Source organism: Papio anubis, chromosome 2 (assembly GCF_008728515.1).
Source record: "Papio anubis isolate 15944 chromosome 2, Panubis1.0, whole genome shotgun sequence".
NCBI lineage: Eukaryota > Metazoa > Chordata > Mammalia > Primates > Cercopithecidae > Papio > Papio anubis.
In genome coordinates, this window is record NC_044977.1 from 137,527,005 (window position 1) to 137,548,369 (window position 21,365).

Consider the following 21,365-nt stretch of genomic DNA (forward strand, 5'->3'; position numbering starts at 1 on the left):
GAGGTCTTAAAAAAAAAAATTAAGGGTATTTTCTCCAAAACTGTTGAGTCAAAATCTGTGTCTGATGGGATGCTTATGAGTTCTTTTATTATTATTTCTTGTTTACATCTGTATGCCTAGTTATTTTAATTGTGCACTGGAAATTCTGTTTACAAAATTCTTTATAGGTAAAAATTTGAAGCTTGGGATGAGGGTAGCTTTTTTTCAGCAAGGATATGTTCCTTTTCTGCCAGGAAAAGAGGCCCCAACCTCTACACTCACCTCCCTTAGATGTCTGTCATTCCCTGACCTCTTGACTTGTAATTCTTTGTTAACTCCTTGGTATCTTCAGGCTACTTTTCTAGCTGTCCACAGTGGGGTGGTTGGACCAGATGACCTAGGGAATCAGAGCAGAAGTCACTCCTATTTTCTAGGGTTTTAGATAGTTCCTTTTTCTTTTGCTTTTCTGTCTCATGTCACCTAAACTACTAGAACCTAGAGAGTATGCATTATGCATTCCAAATGTATGATAGTGTATCTTTTGTTTTTGTTATTTGTTTTTACAACTTTTATACTTTATTAGGTGATTTTCTTTATTTAACAGAAAGTTTGTCATTTCTGGTATTTCTTCTTAACACAGAAAAGCCAAGATGTGCATTAATTTTGGTTTCGTTTAAATAAGTTTGTAACCTTTGCTGACCTCACAACTTATGTTTTGGTAGGGAAAACTAAAGCTGAACGATTTTTAGGCATTTGGACTTAGAAGAGAGAGTAGTGGCTTGTTACTCTTTTTAAAGCAACCTAAAATCATTTTAAATGTAATGCTTTACAGGATCGATTTTAAACACACTCTTCCTTTACAGAACGCTTTGGATAAACAAGAAGAATTGACACCTCTTGGAGTCCACTTGGCACGATTACCCGTTGAGCCACATATTGGAAAAATGATTCTTTTTGGAGCTCTGTTCTGCTGCTTAGACCCAGTACTCACTATTGCTGCTAGTCTCAGTTTCAAAGATCCATTTGTCATTCCATTGGTAAGAAAAATTGAAACAAAATCAATTTATTTTAGATGTGAACAGGAGTTGCTTAGATGTATTTTTCATTAGCATTTTATTAGAATGCTGTTCTCTGTTATAGCATCAGAGCAATTTAAATTGCCTATATCTGCTCTTTTTAAGGGAAAAGAAAAGATTGCAGATGCAAGAAGAAAGGAATTGGCAAAGGATACTAGAAGTGATCACTTAACAGTTGTGAATGCATTTGAGGTAAAAAAAAAAAAATCTTGTTCTGGATTATGACAGTTTATTCAAATGAAATGCTGATAATAGAATAAGGATCATATTTAACCTTTTGAAATCTGTGTTATCATAAGGCCGGGCATGGTAGCTCATGCTTGTATTTATAGCACTTTGGAAGGCTGAGGCAGGCGGATCACCTGAGGTCAGGAGTTCGAAACCAGGCCGGCCAACATGGCAAAACCCTGTCTCTACTACAAATACAAAAATTAGCTGGGTGTGGTGGCGGGCACCTGTAATCCCAGCTACTCAGGAGGCCGAGGCAGGAGAATTGCTTGAACCCGGGGGCGCAGAGGTTGCAGTGGGCCGAAATCGTGCCACTGTACTTCAACCTGGGCGACAGAGTGACATTCCATCTCAGTGAAAACAAAAAACCAAAATCTATATTATATAATCATAAATATCAGGAATAAATTGCTGAGAATGTTGAAATTTAGCTGAACATTTGAAAAAAGTTATAATTCATAGTAGTTTTTGGTAAGAATGAACAAGTGAATCATTTATTTTAAAATTTTGTATTTAATAATTTCTTTGTATCTTTGGCTTATTAACATTCATGACAATCTCTTTCTATTCATTAATAAACTACCCTGTGTTCAGATTTAACATGTAATAGAGAATCATAATCATGTGCATAATTCAGATTGGGAGACACCTCCCAAAAGCCAGGTGTATCTGAGGGTAAACATTTATCACCTATCTTGGTAAAATTTAAATGTAATTTGGTTTTTAGAGACAGTATCTTTTTTCTGTAGCTCTACATTCTGTTTTGTATGGCATATTATGGGGAAATTCATGTTTTTTTATCTTTGAGCTTATTCAACTTGTCTTTGCTTTTTCTCCCATTTCCCTCCTCTAAAAAAAAGCAAGCCATAAAGAAAAGTTGTGAATTTGAAAATGTGTAATAGCATTTAGGTCGGTTTAATAGTGTGCTCTGATTAGTGTATTATGTACAGTTTGGATGTCATTTTGTGTAAAATACATAATGTATTACTGTATACTTAATTGTATAAAGGTCTGGAACTTCAGTGGTGGTTATCTCTTAAGGACTAGGATCATGGGGAGTGTATGTGTTTTTAGTTTGTCAGTTATAAAGTTCTTCGAATTTTTTACAAAGAAAATTAAATATTAGTAGAATATTAAAGTTTTACTAAAATAAAGAGGGAAACGAGTAGTAATCTTCGTTTGCAGGAAGAATATATATTTCTTCATTTCTTTGCCCCACAGGGTTGGGAAGAGGCTAGGCGACGTGGTTTCAGATACGAAAAGGACTATTGCTGGGAATATTTTCTGTCTTCAAACACACTGCAGGTAATGGTGAATGTTTTGCAATAATTATCATATATGCTAGATTACAGAATATGTGTATCCATTTTGTACAATTAGATCTATAGCAAAAAAGTCAAATATATGGAAATTGAGTATATTTGTATATATACCCAAAATAATGGGGGATCTTTCTTAAATCAACTGCAACAAAACAAGGAAAAGAAACACAGTTCCAGAGGATAAGAGCAAAGCGCAGTAAGGTTCAATTTCTGTTCCTGTCCCCACATTCTAGTTGCCGTTTTGATGATTCAGACTGAGAATTTTTGCTAACACTTCTAAAATCTGTTGAAAAGTATCAAATAGGATAGATATCTGTATGTTTTCTGGTTTAATACAGTGAAACACCGCAGACAAGCATTTGTAAAACAGAAGAAAACAGTAAAGAGTGCATATACCATTATATTTCAGACTACACTGAACTGGGGATTCGAAGCCAGTGGGAATAGAAATATCCTCATCTCCCAGTACACATACACCCCAGCTATGTGACGTGAGGCCTTATACTGGACGTTTAACAGATATACAAAGTAGTAAACAAAAAAATCTAACATACCGAATCAGAAGTGCCCAGTCATTAGCAAAATGGAAAAAAAGGTTCACCACAAATCGGAAAGAAAGGAAAAGAAAAGACAAAAAAAAGAATGGAATGCCATGTTTCAATAGAAAACACCTTACAGCTGTTTCATGATATGGAATAGCTAATAAGAATATGAATCCAGCAAAACAAAGGTTAGAAAATAAACAATAGAGTGAATGAAAAGACTCCAGAGCTGAGAAAACAAATTGAAGAACAAAAGAAATCACAAGGAATAGAATGGACACCCCTTAAAAACAAGTTATTGCCATAGGAAAAAAGCTTGAACTAATCATAGTTTATGGAGGTACCTGAAAAAGACAAAAATTAAAGCAATAAGTAAAATCTTAAAGACAGGAAGACAGAACTGATCCATCATGAGAACAGTAGATATTAGTATCTGCATAGAAATCCTGTGTAATTGAATATTTATTTTGAGCCATATATAAGAACATTTTTTTTGAAATGGAAAAAATGAACAGAAGTATGAAAACATAACTGAATCCAAGTGTTTGAGAATGTCATGTCGTCAGGATATGAATTCAGGTGTAAAGAAAAACAACAGATATTCAAGAAAATACTCAAGAAATACTATAACCCTGATCTCTTCTTGAAAAGCCCATTGACAGTGAAGTGCTGTCAGTTAAAAGGGGAATCACAGTGGAGATTTCAGGATTGGAGAGTGCATGCTTTATCAGCTGGTAGTATACATTAGAAGTATTTAAATATAGAGCTAATAATAAAATGGTGTTAGGAATTATACATGAAAAATAGAATGTAAAGGTTATTATCCTGAATAGTATAAAATAATGGCAGTAAAAACCAGGAGGTGTCTAAGAAAGTCAGGTGTAAGGAAATTAGGTGGGGAAATCACACCTTTCATAAAAGGGGTATATACTTAAATATAACCAACTTTATATTTCATAATCTCTAAAAGGAATTCCTTAGGAAATGTTTCTGTGCTTATGAAAATTTAAGATTCACTGGTCATTCACTTTCATTTCTATTTAACTTTTCTTTAAATTTAACTAAAGTTAATTGTTGTATAAAGAATTTCTATACTATGATTCTGTCATTAGGATACATTTCTTCTATCAGTATATATGCTTAATAGGTGTCTGCAATCTTGTTTATTTAGAAGACTGAGTATTGAGGCATGGGAAGTACTTTTCTATATTACTTGAATGCTTTATAATTACTTGAATGCTTTATAATAAGCCATGTATCGTTTTTTTTCCAAAAAAAAAAAAAAAAAACCTTAAGTTTACGTGCCATTGTTAACCATATTTAATTCTCAGTAATAGAAATGTGGATGTTGATTATTTTCTTTATGCTTTTGTATATTTTTTTTAAAATGGGGATGGAAAGTAATTTTAAAAATTCTATTAGTCTTTCACAAAATGGAGTAATCCTTAAACATCGGTGGCTATTCCTTACAACATGCAAACTTTTTCTATGAAAAGTCAGGTAATATTTTAGGCTTACAGGCCATAAGCTCAGTTATAAGCATTGACCTCTACTATTGTAGTGCAAAAGCAACCAAATGTAGATGAATGGGTGTGGCTGTGTTCCAATAAAATTTTATTGACAAAAACAGCTTTTGTAGTTTGCCAGCCTTTGCTTTAAAACATGTTTGCAAAAGTTTTCATAAAGCAGAGAGAGCTTACAACTCAATTTATCTATTAGTGTATATTTTATAGTCTCAATGTGTGAAAGGTATTCTAGTTCTATTTGTTACCATTGCTCCCTAGATGCTGCATAACATGAAAGGACAGTTTGCTGAGCATCTTCTTGGAGCCGGATTTGTAAGCAGTAGAAATCCTAAAGATCCAGAATCTAATATAAATTCAGGTACAGCAGAAAACACAGTGTAAATAAGTATCTTTTGTCTATTGTATCAGTATTTTACTTGTTTTTCCCTCTACCTTCTCACCCCCACCCCTCCATAGATAATGAGAAGATAATTAAAGCTGTCATCTGTGCTGGTTTATATCCCAAAGTTGCTAAAATTCGACTAAATTTGGGTAAAAAAAGAAAAATGTAAGCATTGAAGATTATTATGAATTACTTGTAATTCTCTTCTTAAACTTTTGAAATCTCATGTAACAAGGCTTATATTATAAATTTGTTCTTACTCATATGTGGGTTATGTTCTTGTTCTTTTAATCATTTCAGAGAAGGTGAACTGTTTAGCATTGGTATCACTTTCCCTCACAACATATCCTGGAATCACCTCTCTGATAACCCATTATTCACAAAGAATGCTACCACATGATGCCAGTGTAAATATTAGAAAAGCCAGCCTGCCAGTAAATACCAGTGCCTGGATTGAAATTGCTTAGAGTAGATTTTATTTCAGAAAACTTTTTTCCTCTTGTCTTATAAAATGGATAACTTAGCTCTTTGAATAAAATTGTTATATCAGTATTTTGAGAAATAAAGTATAATAACATATGTGTAGATAGCCTCAGTAGTAATTGGAGATAGCAATGAAGCATGAGCTAGAATGAGCTCATTCTAGCTAAAGGATACAGAGAAACTAAGAGTCACAGATGGCCAGTGGTGTGGTTGCTACTATTTTGGAAGGCACTCTGGGTTAGAATTCTGTATTGAGTCATTAAAATAGTCACTGACCCAGTGCATGGATGAGTGAGTTTTTAATTTGATAGGCATGTCTTAAGGAAGTAATTTCAAATGTTTTCTAATGGCTATATTGTAAATAATACAGATTTCTAGTAGCAAATGGAAAATTGTGGTTTTATAATACTATATAATGCATCTCCATAGGTGGGCATTAAAACAGTCATTGTGTAGTAACATGTAAAATATTTAAACTGATGTTAAATGAAAGTTGGATATTCTAGAATTACAAACATGAAAAAATATAGACTTTATAGATAGGCCAAAGTGCAGGCATTGTTCTTGGGCAATGGTTCTCAACTGGGGTGATTTTGCCCCCAAAGGGGACATTGGACAGTGTCTAGAGATACTTCTGGTTGTTGTAACATTGTGTCAGTAGTACTAAAGTCAAGAAACCTTATTCCAAGGTATGAAGGAATGGGTAACTGATGAATTTTAATCATTATGGTTGGATTATTTACATTTTATGTGATCGAAGTACTTTTTCAAAATCAATACTTGGACAATTTTTTTTTTTTTTTTTTTTTTTTTTTAATGTGTACCTAACTTTACAGGTAGCTTAACAGAGAGTTACTTTGAAATTCATTTTATTTTCCTCTCTGCCATCCTGGGAGGGCTTTATGAACAAACATAGTTTTTTCCGTGGACTGGTGCATTAGTTTTGTCCAGACTAGGGGTCAGCAGATTTTGACCTATAAGCCAAAAATTTGGTTTTGTACATTTTTTGTTGGAACACAGCCAGGCCCATTTGTTTTCATGTTATCTATTCTACACTAGTAGAGTTAAGTGGTTGTGACAGAAATTATAGACCCCCAAATATAGATCCTAAAATATTTACTATCTGGTCCTGTATAGAAATTTGCTGGACCAGGCACAGTGGCTCACACTTATAATCCTAGCACTTTGGTTGGCTGAGGCAGGCAGATTGCTTGAGCCCAGGAGGTGGAGGTTGCAGTGAGTCAAGATTACACCATTGCACAGTGAAAGGAGATCATGCTACTGCAGTCCAGCCTGGGTGACAGAACAAGACCCTGTCTCAAAAAAAAAAAAGAAATTTTCCAACTTCTACTGCTCTAGTTATGCAGGGTTGCAGGGTGGCATTGGTAAATTGACTTAAGTGAGAAAAAATAATTTTTGGTTTTATTCTCAGTATTTAGAGCTATGAATTCATAACTATGATTCATGATTTTGACTACAAGTATTATGAATTCTTAGAACTTCAGAAGTGGCTGGGTGCGGTGGCTCATACCTGTAATCCTAGCACTTTGGGAGGCCGAGGTGGGTGGACCACCTGAGGTCAGGAGTTTGAGACCGGCCTGGCCAACGTGGTGAAACCCCATCTCTACTAAGAATGCAAAAACTAGCTGGGCGTGGTGGTGGTACATGCCTGTAATCCCCGCTACCGGGGAGGCTGAGGCAGGAGAATCACCGAAACCCGGGAGGCGGAGGCTGCAGTGAGCTGAGATTGGGCCCCTCCACTCCAGTCTGTGTGACAGAGCAAGGCTCCGTCTCAAAAAAAAAAAACTTCAGAAGAGACACTTGTAAAAACAAATAGGAAAGATTAGTGGATTATTAGCTTTTATGCTGTTAATTTAATACAGGTAATTAACATTAACTATTTAAAAATTATTAAACATCTCCCTGTTGAATAACATTAAAGATGTTTACAAATTGAGATAAAATATATATGACTATAAAAAAAGTATATGACTATCAAATGTATATGACTGTGTATATGACTATCAAAAAAAAGATTGAATTAGAACTGTCAACAGGAATTTAAATAGAATTCTTAACTTCATTTTTTGTTCATCTAGGTCATACTCTAAAATTTTTAAGTTAATTTTACAGTTATTTTGTAAGTCAAGGGCTATTTTATCAATACGATTGTCATAGTAAAATGTATAGACTCTTCTCTTGATACGAATCACTTAATTATTTTAGATATTTATTTTGTTCTTTATTCTTCAGTGGGATAGTGTGCATTAACATTAAGGAAAAGAATATTCTGTCATTTTTCTAAAATATTGAGTAATTATACCTGCAAGAAGATTAGTTACATGATTTAAATTATTCATACTGATAGCATTTTTTCATATATTTTTAAGGAAATTGTGCTCTGTCCTCAAATATAAATATATGTTTTGCAAAAATAAACTGATTTTCTGGAGTGGTTTTTTTTTTTTTTTTTGAGGCGGAGTCTCGCTCTGTCACCCAGGCTGGATTGCAATGGCGCGATCTCAGCTCACTGCAAGCTCCGCCTCCTGGGTTCAGGTCTTTCTCCTGCTTCAGTCTCTGGAGAAGCTGGAACTACAGGTGCCCGTCACCATGCCTGGCTAATTTTCTGTATTTTTAGTAGAGATGGGGTTTTACCATGTTAGCCAGGATGGTCTTTATCACCTTGACCTCGTGATCCACCTGCCTCGGCCTCCCAAAGTGCTGGGATTACAGGCGTGAGCTACCGCACCCGGCCATTCTCTGGAGTTTTTTTAGATTCCGGAATTTGTTTGGTTTTTACCAAGCTCTTCTATCAGTTTTTCAAGTAGTGTTAAAGCAAACAAACAAAAATCCTCTAGAAGACTTCTTTTTAACAAACTGCATTTTAACTTTTTTTAAAGGGTGAAAGTTTACACAAAAACTGATGGCCTGGTTGCTATTCATCCTAAATCTGTTAATGTGGAGCAAACAGACTTTCACTACAACTGGCTTATCTATCACCTGAAGATGAGAACAAGCAGTGTAAGTGAACACTTAAAATAATTAAGGATCTGATTATCTGTCTCATTATATTTTTATGACAGTTTTAATAATTATATACAAACTTTTCTTTTTTGTTGTTTCTTATTCCTGTGACATGAGTAACTTTGTCCCTCAAACAACCTATTCTTTTAATTTTCAGGTCTGTAATGATAGATCTTTGTAGTTTAGTTAGGACAGTTACTGGATTGCATAATTTTCTTTCAGAACTTGCTTTCAAGAAATATTGGCATATTTTATGGTATACAGGACCTTACATTGTATAGAGAATTTTGTTAGCATGTCAATATATCTTATAAGTATTGTTCAGCATATTAAGTGAGATTCTGTTTATATTTTCTCTTTAGAACAGTAATTTGAGATGATTTATTTAAAAACTGGATAAAAATAACTTCAGCTATATTCGTGTTTTGGTTTCGTCACTCAGAAAATATTTTGTTCAAACAGTAGTGCTTAGTTTAAACTAAAAAATATTCCTGTGTTCTCTGAATAATGAAGATGGCTCATTTAAAATGGTATCTTACAAATTAATCTCTGTAATTACAATAGCAGGTTAATATTTTAGAAGGAAGGTACTCATTAATTAATACGGGTGATATTGTTGAATTTATGTAGTAATCTTTTCAGACTCCTGAATGTATTAATTCACTTTAATTTTCATTACAGATATATTTGTATGACTGCACAGAGGTTTCCCCATACTGTCTCTTGTTTTTTGGAGGTGATATTTCCATCCAGAAGGATAACGATCAGGAAACTATTGCTGTAGATGAGTGGATTGTATTTCAGTCTCCAGCAAGAATTGCCCATCTTGTTAAGGTAACTGACTTTATGTGATTATCTTTAATCTACATGTAAGTCAGCATGTGGTCAAGTGGTTTTGTTCAAAATGTTACATATATTAACATTTCTTGCTGTATTTCAGTAGAGCAAATAATTTTGAAAAAATGGTTCCTGGTTTTTCTGAATTGTTTTTTCAGATGGTAGCAGACCAGCCATTCTAAATGGCTCAATGTGATTGCATGTGAATTTTAACTTTAGTTATTCGCTCATAACCACACTTTAGTTGATTGCTCACTAAATAGTTTAGCTTTTGAGCCATCGCTTTTGAAACTCCTTGTATCAGGTAAATCAGTTTCATTTATTATGTTATTTGGCAATATATCTGCCTTTGTTGAATATGTATAATTTTTTCAACCTTAGGAATTAAGAAAGGAGCTAGATATTCTTCTGCAAGAGAAGATTGAAAGTCCTCATCCTGTAGACTGGAATGACACTAAATCCAGAGACTGTGCAGTGCTGTCAGCTATTATAGACTTGATCAAAACACAGGAAAAGGCAACTCCCAGGAACTTTCCGCCACGATTCCAGGATGGATATTACAGCTGACAGCTTTGCAGGGGTGGTCTGAAAAGTCTGTTTGACAGCCATTCTTCCTCATTGTTTAAATTTTGGCTGGATGCCAAATCCTGGGACATGACCAATTTTCATGTGTAAGGTAGAAACTTTCAGTAGGTAGTAAAGACTTAATGTGCATGACATGATGTTATATGGAACTATTTCATACATACACACACACACACACACACACACACACACACACACACCGTAAAAACAATATGTTCTCTGATCATATACTCTGCTGTGGTCATGCCCACTCTTTGGGAGTATATTCCCTTTATATATATTGAGTATTGTCCACTTGAGAAATTCCTTTGTCCTGTTATACAAAATTAATCTTTCTTCTCATAATGATTGATGATACCACCAGTAAAAATAGGATGTTTACCCAAAAAAACAGTGTCAATTAAGAATTTGAACACAACCACATTTTTGAAAATGAAACTTCTATCGGAAGTAAATTAATTTGTTGTAATAAAGTCCAGTATTTAATAAAATGTACAATGTTAAATCTCAGCCAACTTCTTGGATTGGTTTCTACATTTCCACCTATGGCTTGGTTCATTTGCTGTGTTTACTATTTTTAAAACATGTGCCTTTTTTACATCACCCTGTAGCAGCATAATATAGCAATTGAGAGCATGGTCTGAAGCCTGATTACCTTGGTTCCGGTCTCAGCTCTGTCACTTAGTCTTGGCTTCTCTCTCTTTTTCCTTGCCTGTAAGATACAGTTGGCCCTCCATATCCATGTGTTCCACATCTGTGGATTCAAACAACTGTGGATAGAAGATATTTGAAAAAAGAAAAGGATGGTTGTGTCTGTACTGTACATGCGCAGACTTTTTTTCCTTGTCATTCCCTAAACAATACAGTTTAATAGCTAGTTATATAGTATTTACATTGTATTAGGTATTGTAAATAATCTAGCGATGACTTAAAGTATATGGGAGGTTGTGCCTAGGTAACATGCAAATACTATGCCATTTTATATAAAAGACTTGAGCATCCATGGATTTTGGTATTTGAGGGGTTGGGGTTGGAAACCAGTCCCCCACAGATACTGAGGGATGACTGTAAAGGTAACAGTTGTGAGGATGAAATACATTAATACATGTAAAGCACATAGGCTAGTGCCTGGCACATAGCCTAGTGCCTGTACTCTCTGAATCTTAGTTGTTAGTTGTCCCTGAAGTATTTTCGTAAATGTCTAACGATCTATTTTATTACACTTTTTATTTTATTGCTACTTACCTTCTTAGCCAAGGAATAGTGTAACAACACATGCTGTACATTTTCAGCCCTATCAGATAGTGATAAATACTGTTGGTTGCTGGCCAGCAACTATTTTGTCCCTCCCTTCTTTTTGCTTATTTGGGTTCCCCTCTGTGCAGCTTTGTGGCCAGGTATGTTGGACCCTTTCCCCAAGAGTGAATCTTGCTGTTCTAAATGAATCACATGTGGTCTTATCCCACTTAGAAATAATTGATAAGGTGTGAGTACATAAACATGTCCCAGTGAATGGCAACTGAGAAGTGATCTTCAAGAGGGTGTCTGAAAAATGTTTTACTCACTAATAGAGGAGGAAATCCTACTCTCTCTGGATGTTGTCTTGTCTGACTCTGATAGTTGGAACTGCTGCAGCCAACTAATGATCACAAGGGGACACAGACTCATAGACTGAGGCTGGCTTAGTGGAAAGATAGAACTCAGCAGAGCCTTTGATAATGCTGGTAAGCTACAGAATTAATCCATTCTAGAACTGTTCTACATGTGAACTTATTTTGATATGATAAAAACCCTTCAATTGTTTAAGCCACTTTTCATAGGATATTGTTAGTTTTTTGTTTGTTTTCTGGAGACAGTGTCTTGCCCTGTCACCCAGGCTGGAGTGCAGTGGTATGATCTCAGTTCACTGCAGCCTCGACTTCCTAGGTTCAAGTGATCCTCCTGCCTCAGCCTCCCAAGTAGCTGGGACTGCAGGCTTATACCACCACACCTAGCTAATTTATGTATTTTTTTGTAGAGACACTGTTTCACCATGTTGCCCAGGCTGGTCTCAAACTCCTGTGCTCAAGTAATTTGCCCGCCTTGGCTTCCAAAAGTGCTGGCATTACAGGTATCAGCCACTCCACCTGGTCCCTAGTAGGGTATTTTTAACTTGGCAAAAAGGATGTTAATCGGAAACATACACTATCCATCACTGAGTATTATACTATTGATTTTGCAATATAAGAATTTCAACGTATTTGTCTGACAGAAGGTGTAAAAGTGCTGGACATGCTGCAGAGAGAAACAGGAAAAGTATCTTTCTGCACTCTAAAAAATGGAAATTTTAATGTGCCTTCCAACAAATACAAGGAAACCAAGAGAGTAAGGTATCATACAATGACTGGGATGTATTGATAATGCTACAATGATCCATTAACAGCTCTTGTTCAGGTACTGCTCGCAATCCTGGGAATGTGTGTTACCTGTTATGTCTTGAGTCCATTATCTTGGCTGTTCTAAAAGTGATCCGTCTCTCATTGAATTCTGGCATTAGAGTCGTGTCACAATATTAGAGCATACTGGTTTTGCCTCTGAAGTCAAGGTGACCATCTGGTCTTTCTTGCTCTGTAAGAGTTTATGTCTGTGCTTTTTTTTTTTTCCTTGCTTTTATTATCCAGTTTAAATCCAGTCAGTTGGCCAGAATGGTCTTGGAAGAAAGGATTTAGAGATTCTGTAAAAAAGATTGTTAGTTGGTTCTGTGTTTGCAAACCAATATTTAATTCCCATATGAATGGGAAAAATGTTCCTGAGGAATTATTTAATTGATGAGGTATTCACAGAGATTAAAGCAGTTATTGTTACCTCCAATTTATGTCTTCTATACAGCTGATCAGAATGGACGATTTAATCCAAGGTGCTACTTATGTTCTGTTTCTTTTCTTTACAAAATAGGGCATTACTGAGTAGAAAATACATTCCAGGTCTAAGAACTGTTTGTTCTTTAGGGGTTTTTAAAGAATAAGACATTAAATTAAGAAGCAAAATCTGTTTGATTCATCATTTTGAGTAATGCAGAGAATAATCTTGAAAAAAAAAAAAAAATACCTGAAACAGAGACTTACCGGAAAAAACAAAAAGAGATTAAACTACTGAATAATCTTTCAAAAGCATCTTTGAAAAGTGAGCACATGTGATGCCTTCCCAATTAATTTGGGCAAAAGCTCTGGATAAACTTATACCAATTATTGCAGGGCATTCTCTATTACTGCATTTTTAAAACAAAGTTGTCCCCTAAAAGTTATGAATTATACAAAAGCTTTAGGAGGAATTTTAGTACTCCTTTACCCAAAGTAAATAGTGGTAAATTTCCTTCTATTCTTAGCTCTGAGTTTTTATTTATTTATAAGTCGTTGCGATCATGTATACTCATATATTTGTAATATGCTAATTGTTCTTAAATGGGATTTTTGTTCTTATTTTAAAATAATACATCCTCACTGGAAAAATTTGGAAATGTAGCAAAGTAAATCATGTTACCATTGTTCCATTTTGATATATATAAACTTTAGGTATTATTTTATATATAATAAATTTTAAGGTATGATATATAATAAAATTAACCAATTGAAGTATATAATTCGGTGAATTTTGTCAAGTATGTAGTCATGTAATTACCACCACCACAGTCTTGATATAGAACATTTCTTTTTTTTCCCCCCCGAGACGGAGTTTCTCTCTGTCACCCAGGCTGGAATGCAATGGCACGATCCCAGCTCACTGCAACCTTCGCCTGCCTGGGTTCAAGCGATTCTCCGGCCTCAGCCTCCTGAGTAGCTGGGATTACAGGCACGTGCCACCACACCCGGCTAACTATTGTATTTTTAGTAGAGATGGGATTTCACCATGTTGACCAGGCTGGTTTCGAACTCCTGACCTCATGATCCGCCTGCCTCAGCCTCCCAAAGTGCTAGGAATACAGGCATGAACCACTGTGCCTGGCTGATATAGAACATTTCTGTCACCTAAAAGTTTCCCTTTTATTTTTTGTAGTCAATCCCTTGCCCCCAGTTCTACCCCCTGGCAACCCATTGATCTGCTGTTTGTCACTTTCGTTTTGCCTTTTCTAGAATTTCAAATAACCAGAATCAGATACAGTCTTTTGTGTCCAGCTTCTTTCACTGAACATAATACTTTTGAGATACTAACACTGTTATATGTATTAGTAGTTAGTTCCTGTTTTATCTTCTGTCATTCAGTAGTATTTGCATTGTATAGTCATACTAGTTTGTTAATTCATTTACCAGTTGATGGACATTTGAGTTATTTTCAGTTTTTTTTTGCTGTTATGAATAAAGCTGCTATGAACATAAGTATATAAGTCTGTGTGTGGTTACATGTTTTCATTTCTGTTGGGTAAATACCCAAGATTAAGGTTGTTGTATTATAGTAAGTGTGTTTGTATAAGAAACTGCTAAACTTTTCAGCATTTGCTGAAATTTTACATTCCCAACAGCAATATATGTTGGGAGGTTCAGAGTATTTATTCCACGTCCTTGCCAGTACTTGGTATTTTTAGCTGTCGTTTTAATTTTAGCCTTTAGTGAATGAGGAGTCCTGTCTCATAGTGGGTTTAATTTGTGTTTCTAAAATGATTAATGATGAGCACCTTTTCACGTGGTGTTTGCTGTTTTCCTTAGTAATCTTATGTATTTCTGTTTGGGTTTTGATATTTCATCTCATGTCAAATGATTGGGGTTTTAAGGATATATCTGACCAGGGAGAAGGAGGATTACTAGTTAGTTTTAGAGATACAGAAAGTTATTATTTACATTCCTTGACATTTATAATGGCCAGATGTGCTACTCTTGACTTAGTTGGTAAAGTGTAAAGAGTTAAGCTGATGTTATTAAGTGCCAGGAGAGACTAGCACCAGTTTTATATAGTTATGAAGGCAAGCGCTGTATTCATCGTGAGGTGAAGAATAGGACATAAGAAAAAATATATATTGGTATTGGGAAAGTCATGGGAAATAAGGAAAACAGCTGATGTGGAAGCACTGTAGAGGCAAGAATGACAGAGAACTTTTAAATTGTGACTACTTTTTTTTCTAGTTCTTAAATTTGATTCATATCTTAATGGTCTGGTATAAATTTTTGAGTTGTATTTTTCTATTTCTGAGTCCTTATATAGTATATTATGTTGCCTTTATACAGTGAACATCATGGTTGGGAATAAAATTAATTTTAGCAAAGCTTTAATTTAATGAAAAAGGGATTCCTTGGTGACTTATCTTTTAGGCCCTTCTAGCTGTATATTTTAAATATTTCAATACTTATTCACCTCACTTTCTCTTAATGGCTGTTTCTCTTGTTAAATGAGAGAGTTGATTATTTTTACTTGTTCTGGAAGCCAAATTTTTTTTCTTGTTTTTTTCAAGCAAAGGCAAAACAGACCTCTCTCTAACATTTTTGTGGTGTCTGAAGTAAGAATATAAATGGAAGCCAACATAGTAGATCTCTAAATATTTTAAAATTTTAAATTAGTTTAACAAACTTAAATAAAACGTCCTTTTGGCCAGGTGTGGTACCTCATGCCTGTAATCCCAGTCCTTTGGAAGGTCATGGTGGGCGGATCATTTGAGCCCAGGAATTCAAGACCGACCTGGGCAACACGGTGAAACCCTGTCTTTACAAAAGTTACAAAAATGAACCAGGCATGGTGGCATGTGCTTATAGTCGCAGCTACCCAGGAAGCTGAGATAGAAGGATTGCTTGAGCCTGAGAGGTCAGGGCTGGAGTGAGCCACTGCACTCCAGTCTGGGCAATAGAGCAAGACCTGTCTCAAAAACTTCTTTTGACAGATACACATTCATAATGACAAAATCAAAAATGGCATAAAACAATATTGAAGATGAATTTTAGCCATAGTTTCTTATTTTTCCAAATACTCTTTTTTTGCATCAATTCATATAATAACCATATATTTTTTTTTTTAGCTTGTTAATATTGTAGATTGCTGTCTTAGTCATTTTCTGTTGCTGTAACAGAATATCAAAGACTGGTTAACTTATAAAGAAAATACATTTTTTTTCTTACAGTTCTTAAGTCCAAGACCAAGGTGTCAGCATCTGGTGAAGGCCTTCTTGCTGTGTCACAAATGGGTACATCCCATGGCTAGAGGGCAAGAGAGTGTGTGTCATCTCAAGTCTCTTATAAGGTCACCAGTCCCATCATGGAGACTTCATCCTGATTAACTTAGTTAAGCTTAAAATTACATCCCAGAGGGCCCACCTCCAATCAACATATGAATTTGGGGATTAAGTTTCCAATGCATGAAATTAATGGGGCATATTCAAATCATAGCAATCACATCAGTTGATTTTTAAACATTGAGCAATCCTTACATTTCTGTAATAAACCCCACTTGGTCTCAGTGTGTAATTTTTTTAATATATTGCTGGATAGGATTTGGCCTGAAGATTTTTGTCTCTCTATTCATGAAAGATACGAATCTATAGTAGCTTTTGTTTTAATAATGTAATGCTGGCCTCATAAAATATGTTGGGAAATGTCTTCCTCTTATGTTTTCCGGAAGAGATTATGCATAATTGCTGTTAATTCTTTAAATGGTTGTAGAATTTTCCAATAAAACTATTTGCACTTAGAGATTTTTTTCAGACATTATTTTAAATTATGAGTTTATTTAGTTATTACGAGATTATTCAGTGTCTTGGTAGTTTGTGGTTTTTATTGGTTCATTTTCTCTAAGTTGTTAAATTTATGTGTGGAAAGATGCTTTGTATTGATCAGAAGCCTGGGAAGCAGTAAAAAATTTTTGAGTTTTTTGTAATGTCCCTTTATTATTTTTTAATGTCCATAATGTGCAATCTTTAATGATAGATTCATTTTTCATTGATTTTTCTCTTGTATTCTGTTTTCAGTTTTATTGATTTCTACACTTTCTTTCTTACTGCTTTTTTGGGTTAATTTTGTCTCATTTCTTGAGGTGAAAGATTACATTTCTTTTCTAATACAAGTTTCCTGTGCTATAAACTCTCTAAGTACTGCTTTAGCTGCATCCTATGTATGTTGATATTTTGTATTTTCATGTCATTCAGCCAATGTATTTTTTATTTCCCTCTTTATGTATTTTTCTCTTTAATACATATATTATTTAGGAGTGTGCTGTTTTAAGTTCCCAGTGTTTTGAGATTTTCTTGTCCATTATTAATTTCTAGTTTGATTCCGTTATGGTCAGAGAAAATACTTTGTATGATTTCAGTCCTTGTAAATTAGTCAGTTTGTTGTATAACTCAGAATATGGTTTATCTTGGTGAATATTCCTTAGCTATATTTAAAAAGTGGATAATCTTATGTTGGGTAGTATACTGTAAATGTCAATTATATCCCATGTGTTGGCGTTCTGTTCTATACTTTTTTTAAGTTCTAGGGTACATGTGCATAACGTGCAGGTTTGTTTCATATGTATACATGTGCCATGTTGGTGTGCTGCGCCCATTAACTCATCATTTACATTGTTTATTTCTCCTAAGCTATCCTTCCCCCATCTCCCCACCCTACAACAGGTCCCCGTGTGTGATGTTTCCCAGCCTGTGACATCCAAGTGTTCTCATTGTTCAGTTCCCACCTATGAGTGAGAACATGCGGTGTTTGCTTCTCTGTCCTTGGGACAGTTTGCTCAGAATGATGGTTTCTGGCTTCATCCATGTCCCTACAAAGGACATGAAGTCATCCCCTTTTATGGCTCTGCATAGTATTCCATGGTGTATATGTGCCACATTTTCTTAATCCAGTCTTTCATTGATGGACATTTGGGTTAGTTCCAAGTCTTTGCCATTGTGAATAGTGCCGCAATAAACATATGTGTGCATATGTCTTTATAGCAGAATGATTTATAATCCTTTGTGTATGTACCCAGTAATGGGATAGCTGGGTCAAATGGTATTTCTAGTTCTAGATCCTTGAGGAATCACCAGACTGTCTTCCACAATGGTTAAACTAGTTTGCAGTCCTACCAACACTGTAAAAGTGTTCCTATTTCTCCACATCCTCTCCAGCACCCGTTGTTTCCTGACTTTTTAATGATCGCCATTCTAACTGGTATGAGATGGTATCTCATTGTGGTTTTGATTTGCATTTCTCTGATGGCCAGTGATGAAGAGCATTTTTTTTCATGTGTCTGTTGGTTGCATAGATGTCTTCTTTTGAAAAGTGTTTGTTCATATCCTTCACCCACTTTTTGATGGGGTTGTTTGATTTTTTCGTGTAAATTTATTTAAGTTCTTTGTACATTCTGGATATTAGCCCTTTGTCAGATGGGTAGATTGAAAAAATGTTCTCTCATTCTGTAGGTTACCTGTTCACTTTAATGGTAGTTTGTTTTGCTGTGCAGAAGCTCTGGTTTAATTAGATCCCATTTGTCAATTTTGACTTTTTGTTGCCATTGCTTTTGGTGTTCTAGACATGAAGTCCTTGCTCATGCCTGTGTCCTGAATGTCCTAGAAACTCTAGGTTTTCTTCTAGAGTTTTTATGGTTTTAGGTCTAACATTTCAGTCTTTAATCCATCTTGAATTAATTTTTGTATAAGGTGTAAGGAAGGGATCCAGTTTCAGCTTTCTGCATATGGCTAGCCAGTTTTCCCAGCACCATTTATTAAATAGGGAATCCTTTCCCCATTTCTTGTTTTTGTCAGGTTTGTCAAAGATCAGATGGTTGTCGATGTGTGGTATTATTTCTGAGGGCTCTATTCTGTTCCATTGGTCTATATCTCTGTTTTGGTACCAGTACCATGCTGTTTTGGTTACTGTAGCCTTGCAGTATAGTTTGAAGTCAGGTAATGTGGTGCCTCCAGCTTTGTTCTTTTACTTAGGATTGTCTTGGCAATGTGGGCTCTTTTTTGGTTCCGTATGAACTTTAAAGTAATTTTTTTCCAATTCTGTGAAGAAAATCCTTGGTAGCTTGATGGGGATGGCATTGTATCTAGAAATGACCTTGGGCAGTATGGCCATTTGCACGATATTGATTCTTCCTATCCATGAGCATGGAATGTTCTTCTATTTGTTTGCATCCTCTTTTATTTCATTGAGCAGTGTCTTGTAATTCTCCTTGAAGAGGTCCTTCACATCCCTTGTAAGTTGGATTCCTAGATATTTTATTCTCTTTGAAGCAACTGTGAATGGGAGTTCATTCGTGATTTGGCTCTCTGTTTGTCTGTTATTGGTGTGTAGGAATGCCTGTGATTTTTGCACATTAATTTTGTATCCTGAGACTTTGCTGAAGTTTCTTATAAGCTTAAGGAGATTTTGGGCTGAGACGATAGGGTTTTCTAAATATACAATCATGTCATCTACAAACAGGGACAATTTGACTTCCTCTTTTCCTAATTGAATACCCTTTATATCTTTCTCCTGCCTGATTGCCCTGGTCAGAACTTCCAACACTATGTTGAATAGGAGTGGTGAGAGAGGGCATCCCTGTCTTGTGCCAGTTTTCAAAGGGAATGCTTCCAGTTTTTGCCCATTCAGTATGATACTGGCTGTGGATTTGTCATAAATGGATCTTATTATTTTTGGATACGTCCCATCAATACCTAGTTTATTGAGAGTTTTTAGCATGAAGGACTGTGGAATTTTGTCGAAGGCCTTTTCTGCATCTATTGAGATAATCATGTGGTTTTTGTCTTTGGTTCTGTTATGTGATGGATTATGTTTATTGATCTGCATATGTTGAACCAGCCTTGCATCCCAGGGATGAAGCCCCCTTGATCATGGTGGATAAGCTTTTTGATATGCTGCTGGATTCGGTTTGCCAGTATTTTACTGAGGGTTTTTGCATTGATTCATCAGGGATATTGGTCTAAAATTCCCTTTTTTCGTTGTGTCTCTGCCAGGCTTTGGTATCAGAATGATGCTGGCCTCATAAAATAAGTTAGGGAGGATTCCCTCTTTTTCTATTGATTGGAATAGTTTCAGAAGGGATGGTACCAGTTCCTCTTTAAACCTCTAGTAGAATTCGGCTGTGAATCTGTCTGGTCCTGGACTTTTTTGGTTGGTAGGCTATTAATTATTGCCTGAATTTCAGAGCCTGCTATTGGTCTATTCAGGGATTCAGCTTCTTCCTGGTTTAGTTTTGGGACGGTGTATTTCTCCAGGAATTTATCCATTTCTCCTAGATTTTCTTATTTGCATAGAGGTGTTTATAGTATTCTCTGATTGTAGTTTGTATTTCTGTGGGATTGGTGATGATATCCCCTTTATCATTTTTTATAGCGCCTATTTGATTCTTCTCCTTTTCTTCTTTATTAGTCTTGCTAGGGGTCTATCAATTTTGTTGATCTTTCCAAAAAGCCAGCTCCTGGATTCGTTGATTTTTGAAGGGTTATTTGTGTCTCTGTCTCCATCAGTTCTGCTCTGATCTTAGTTATTTCTTGCCTTCTACTAGCTTTTGAATGTGTTTGCTCTCGCTTCTCTAGTTCTTTTAATTGTGATCTTAGGGTGTCGATTTTAGGTCTTTCCTGCTTTCTCTTGTGGACATTTAGTGCTATAATTTTCCCTCTACACACTGCTTTAAATGTGTCTCAGAGATTCTGGTATGTTGTGTCTTTGTCCTCATTGGTTTCAAAGAACATCTTTATTTCTGCCTTCATTTCGTTATTTACCCAGTAGTCATTCAGAAGCAGGTTGTTCAGTTTCCATGTAGTTGTGCGGTTTTGAGTGAGTTTCTTAATCCTGAGTTCTAATTTGATTGCACTGTGGTCTGAGAGACAGTTTGTTATCATTTGTTCTTTTACATTTGCTGAGGAGTGCTTTACTTCCAACTATGTGGTCAATTTTGGAATAAGTGCGATGTGGTCCTGAGACGAATGTATATTCTGTTGATTTGGGGTGGAGAGTTCTGTAGATGTCTATTAGGTCCACTTGGTGCAGAGCTGAGTTCAGCTCCTGGGTATCCTTGTTAACCTTCTGTCTCGTTGATCTGTCTAATGTTGACAGTGGGGTGTTAAAGTCTCCCATTATTATTGTGTGGGAGTCTGAGTCTCTTTGTAGGTCTCTAAGGACTTGCTTTATGAATCTGGGTGCTCCTGTATTGGGTGCATATATATGTAGGAGAGTTAGCTCTTCTTGTTGAATTGGTCCCTTTACCATTATGTAATGGCCTTCTTTGTCTCTTTTGATCTTTGTTGGTTTAAAGTCTATTTTATCAGAGACTAGGATTGTAACCCCTGCTCTTTTTTTGTTTTCCATTTGCTTGGTAGATCTTCCTCCATCCCTTTATTTCGAGCCTATGTGTGTGTCTGCATGTGAGATGGGTCTCCTGAATACAGCACACTGATGGCTCTTGACTCTTTCTCCAATTTGCCAGTCTTTGTCTTTTAATTG

The 21,365-nt window shown here is 35.6% G+C and overlaps 1 protein-coding gene across 2 annotated transcripts in view; it reads left to right on the forward strand.

The window, feature by feature from the left end:
* The window catches only part of DHX36 (DEAH-box helicase 36), a 51,571-nt gene extending 41,077 nt beyond the window's left edge, over positions 1-10,494 (forward strand). The window contains exons 18-25 of one of the 2 annotated variants that reach the window (XM_003894932.4): positions 843-1,016; positions 1,161-1,247; positions 2,505-2,588; positions 4,932-5,031; positions 5,130-5,220; positions 8,439-8,559; positions 9,244-9,396; positions 9,781-10,494. In XM_003894932.4, coding sequence (XP_003894981.1) covers positions 843-1,016; positions 1,161-1,247; positions 2,505-2,588; positions 4,932-5,031; positions 5,130-5,220; positions 8,439-8,559; positions 9,244-9,396; positions 9,781-9,966 — 996 coding nt within the window. In that variant the 3' untranslated portion in view covers positions 9,967-10,494. Of the gene's footprint in view, positions 1-842; positions 1,017-1,160; positions 1,248-2,504; positions 2,589-4,931; positions 5,032-5,129; positions 5,221-8,438; positions 8,560-9,243; positions 9,397-9,780 lie in introns of those variants that run through there. The other variant, XM_021934734.2, reaches the window with a different exon arrangement.
* The last annotated feature ends 10,871 nt before the right edge of the window (positions 10,495-21,365 follow it).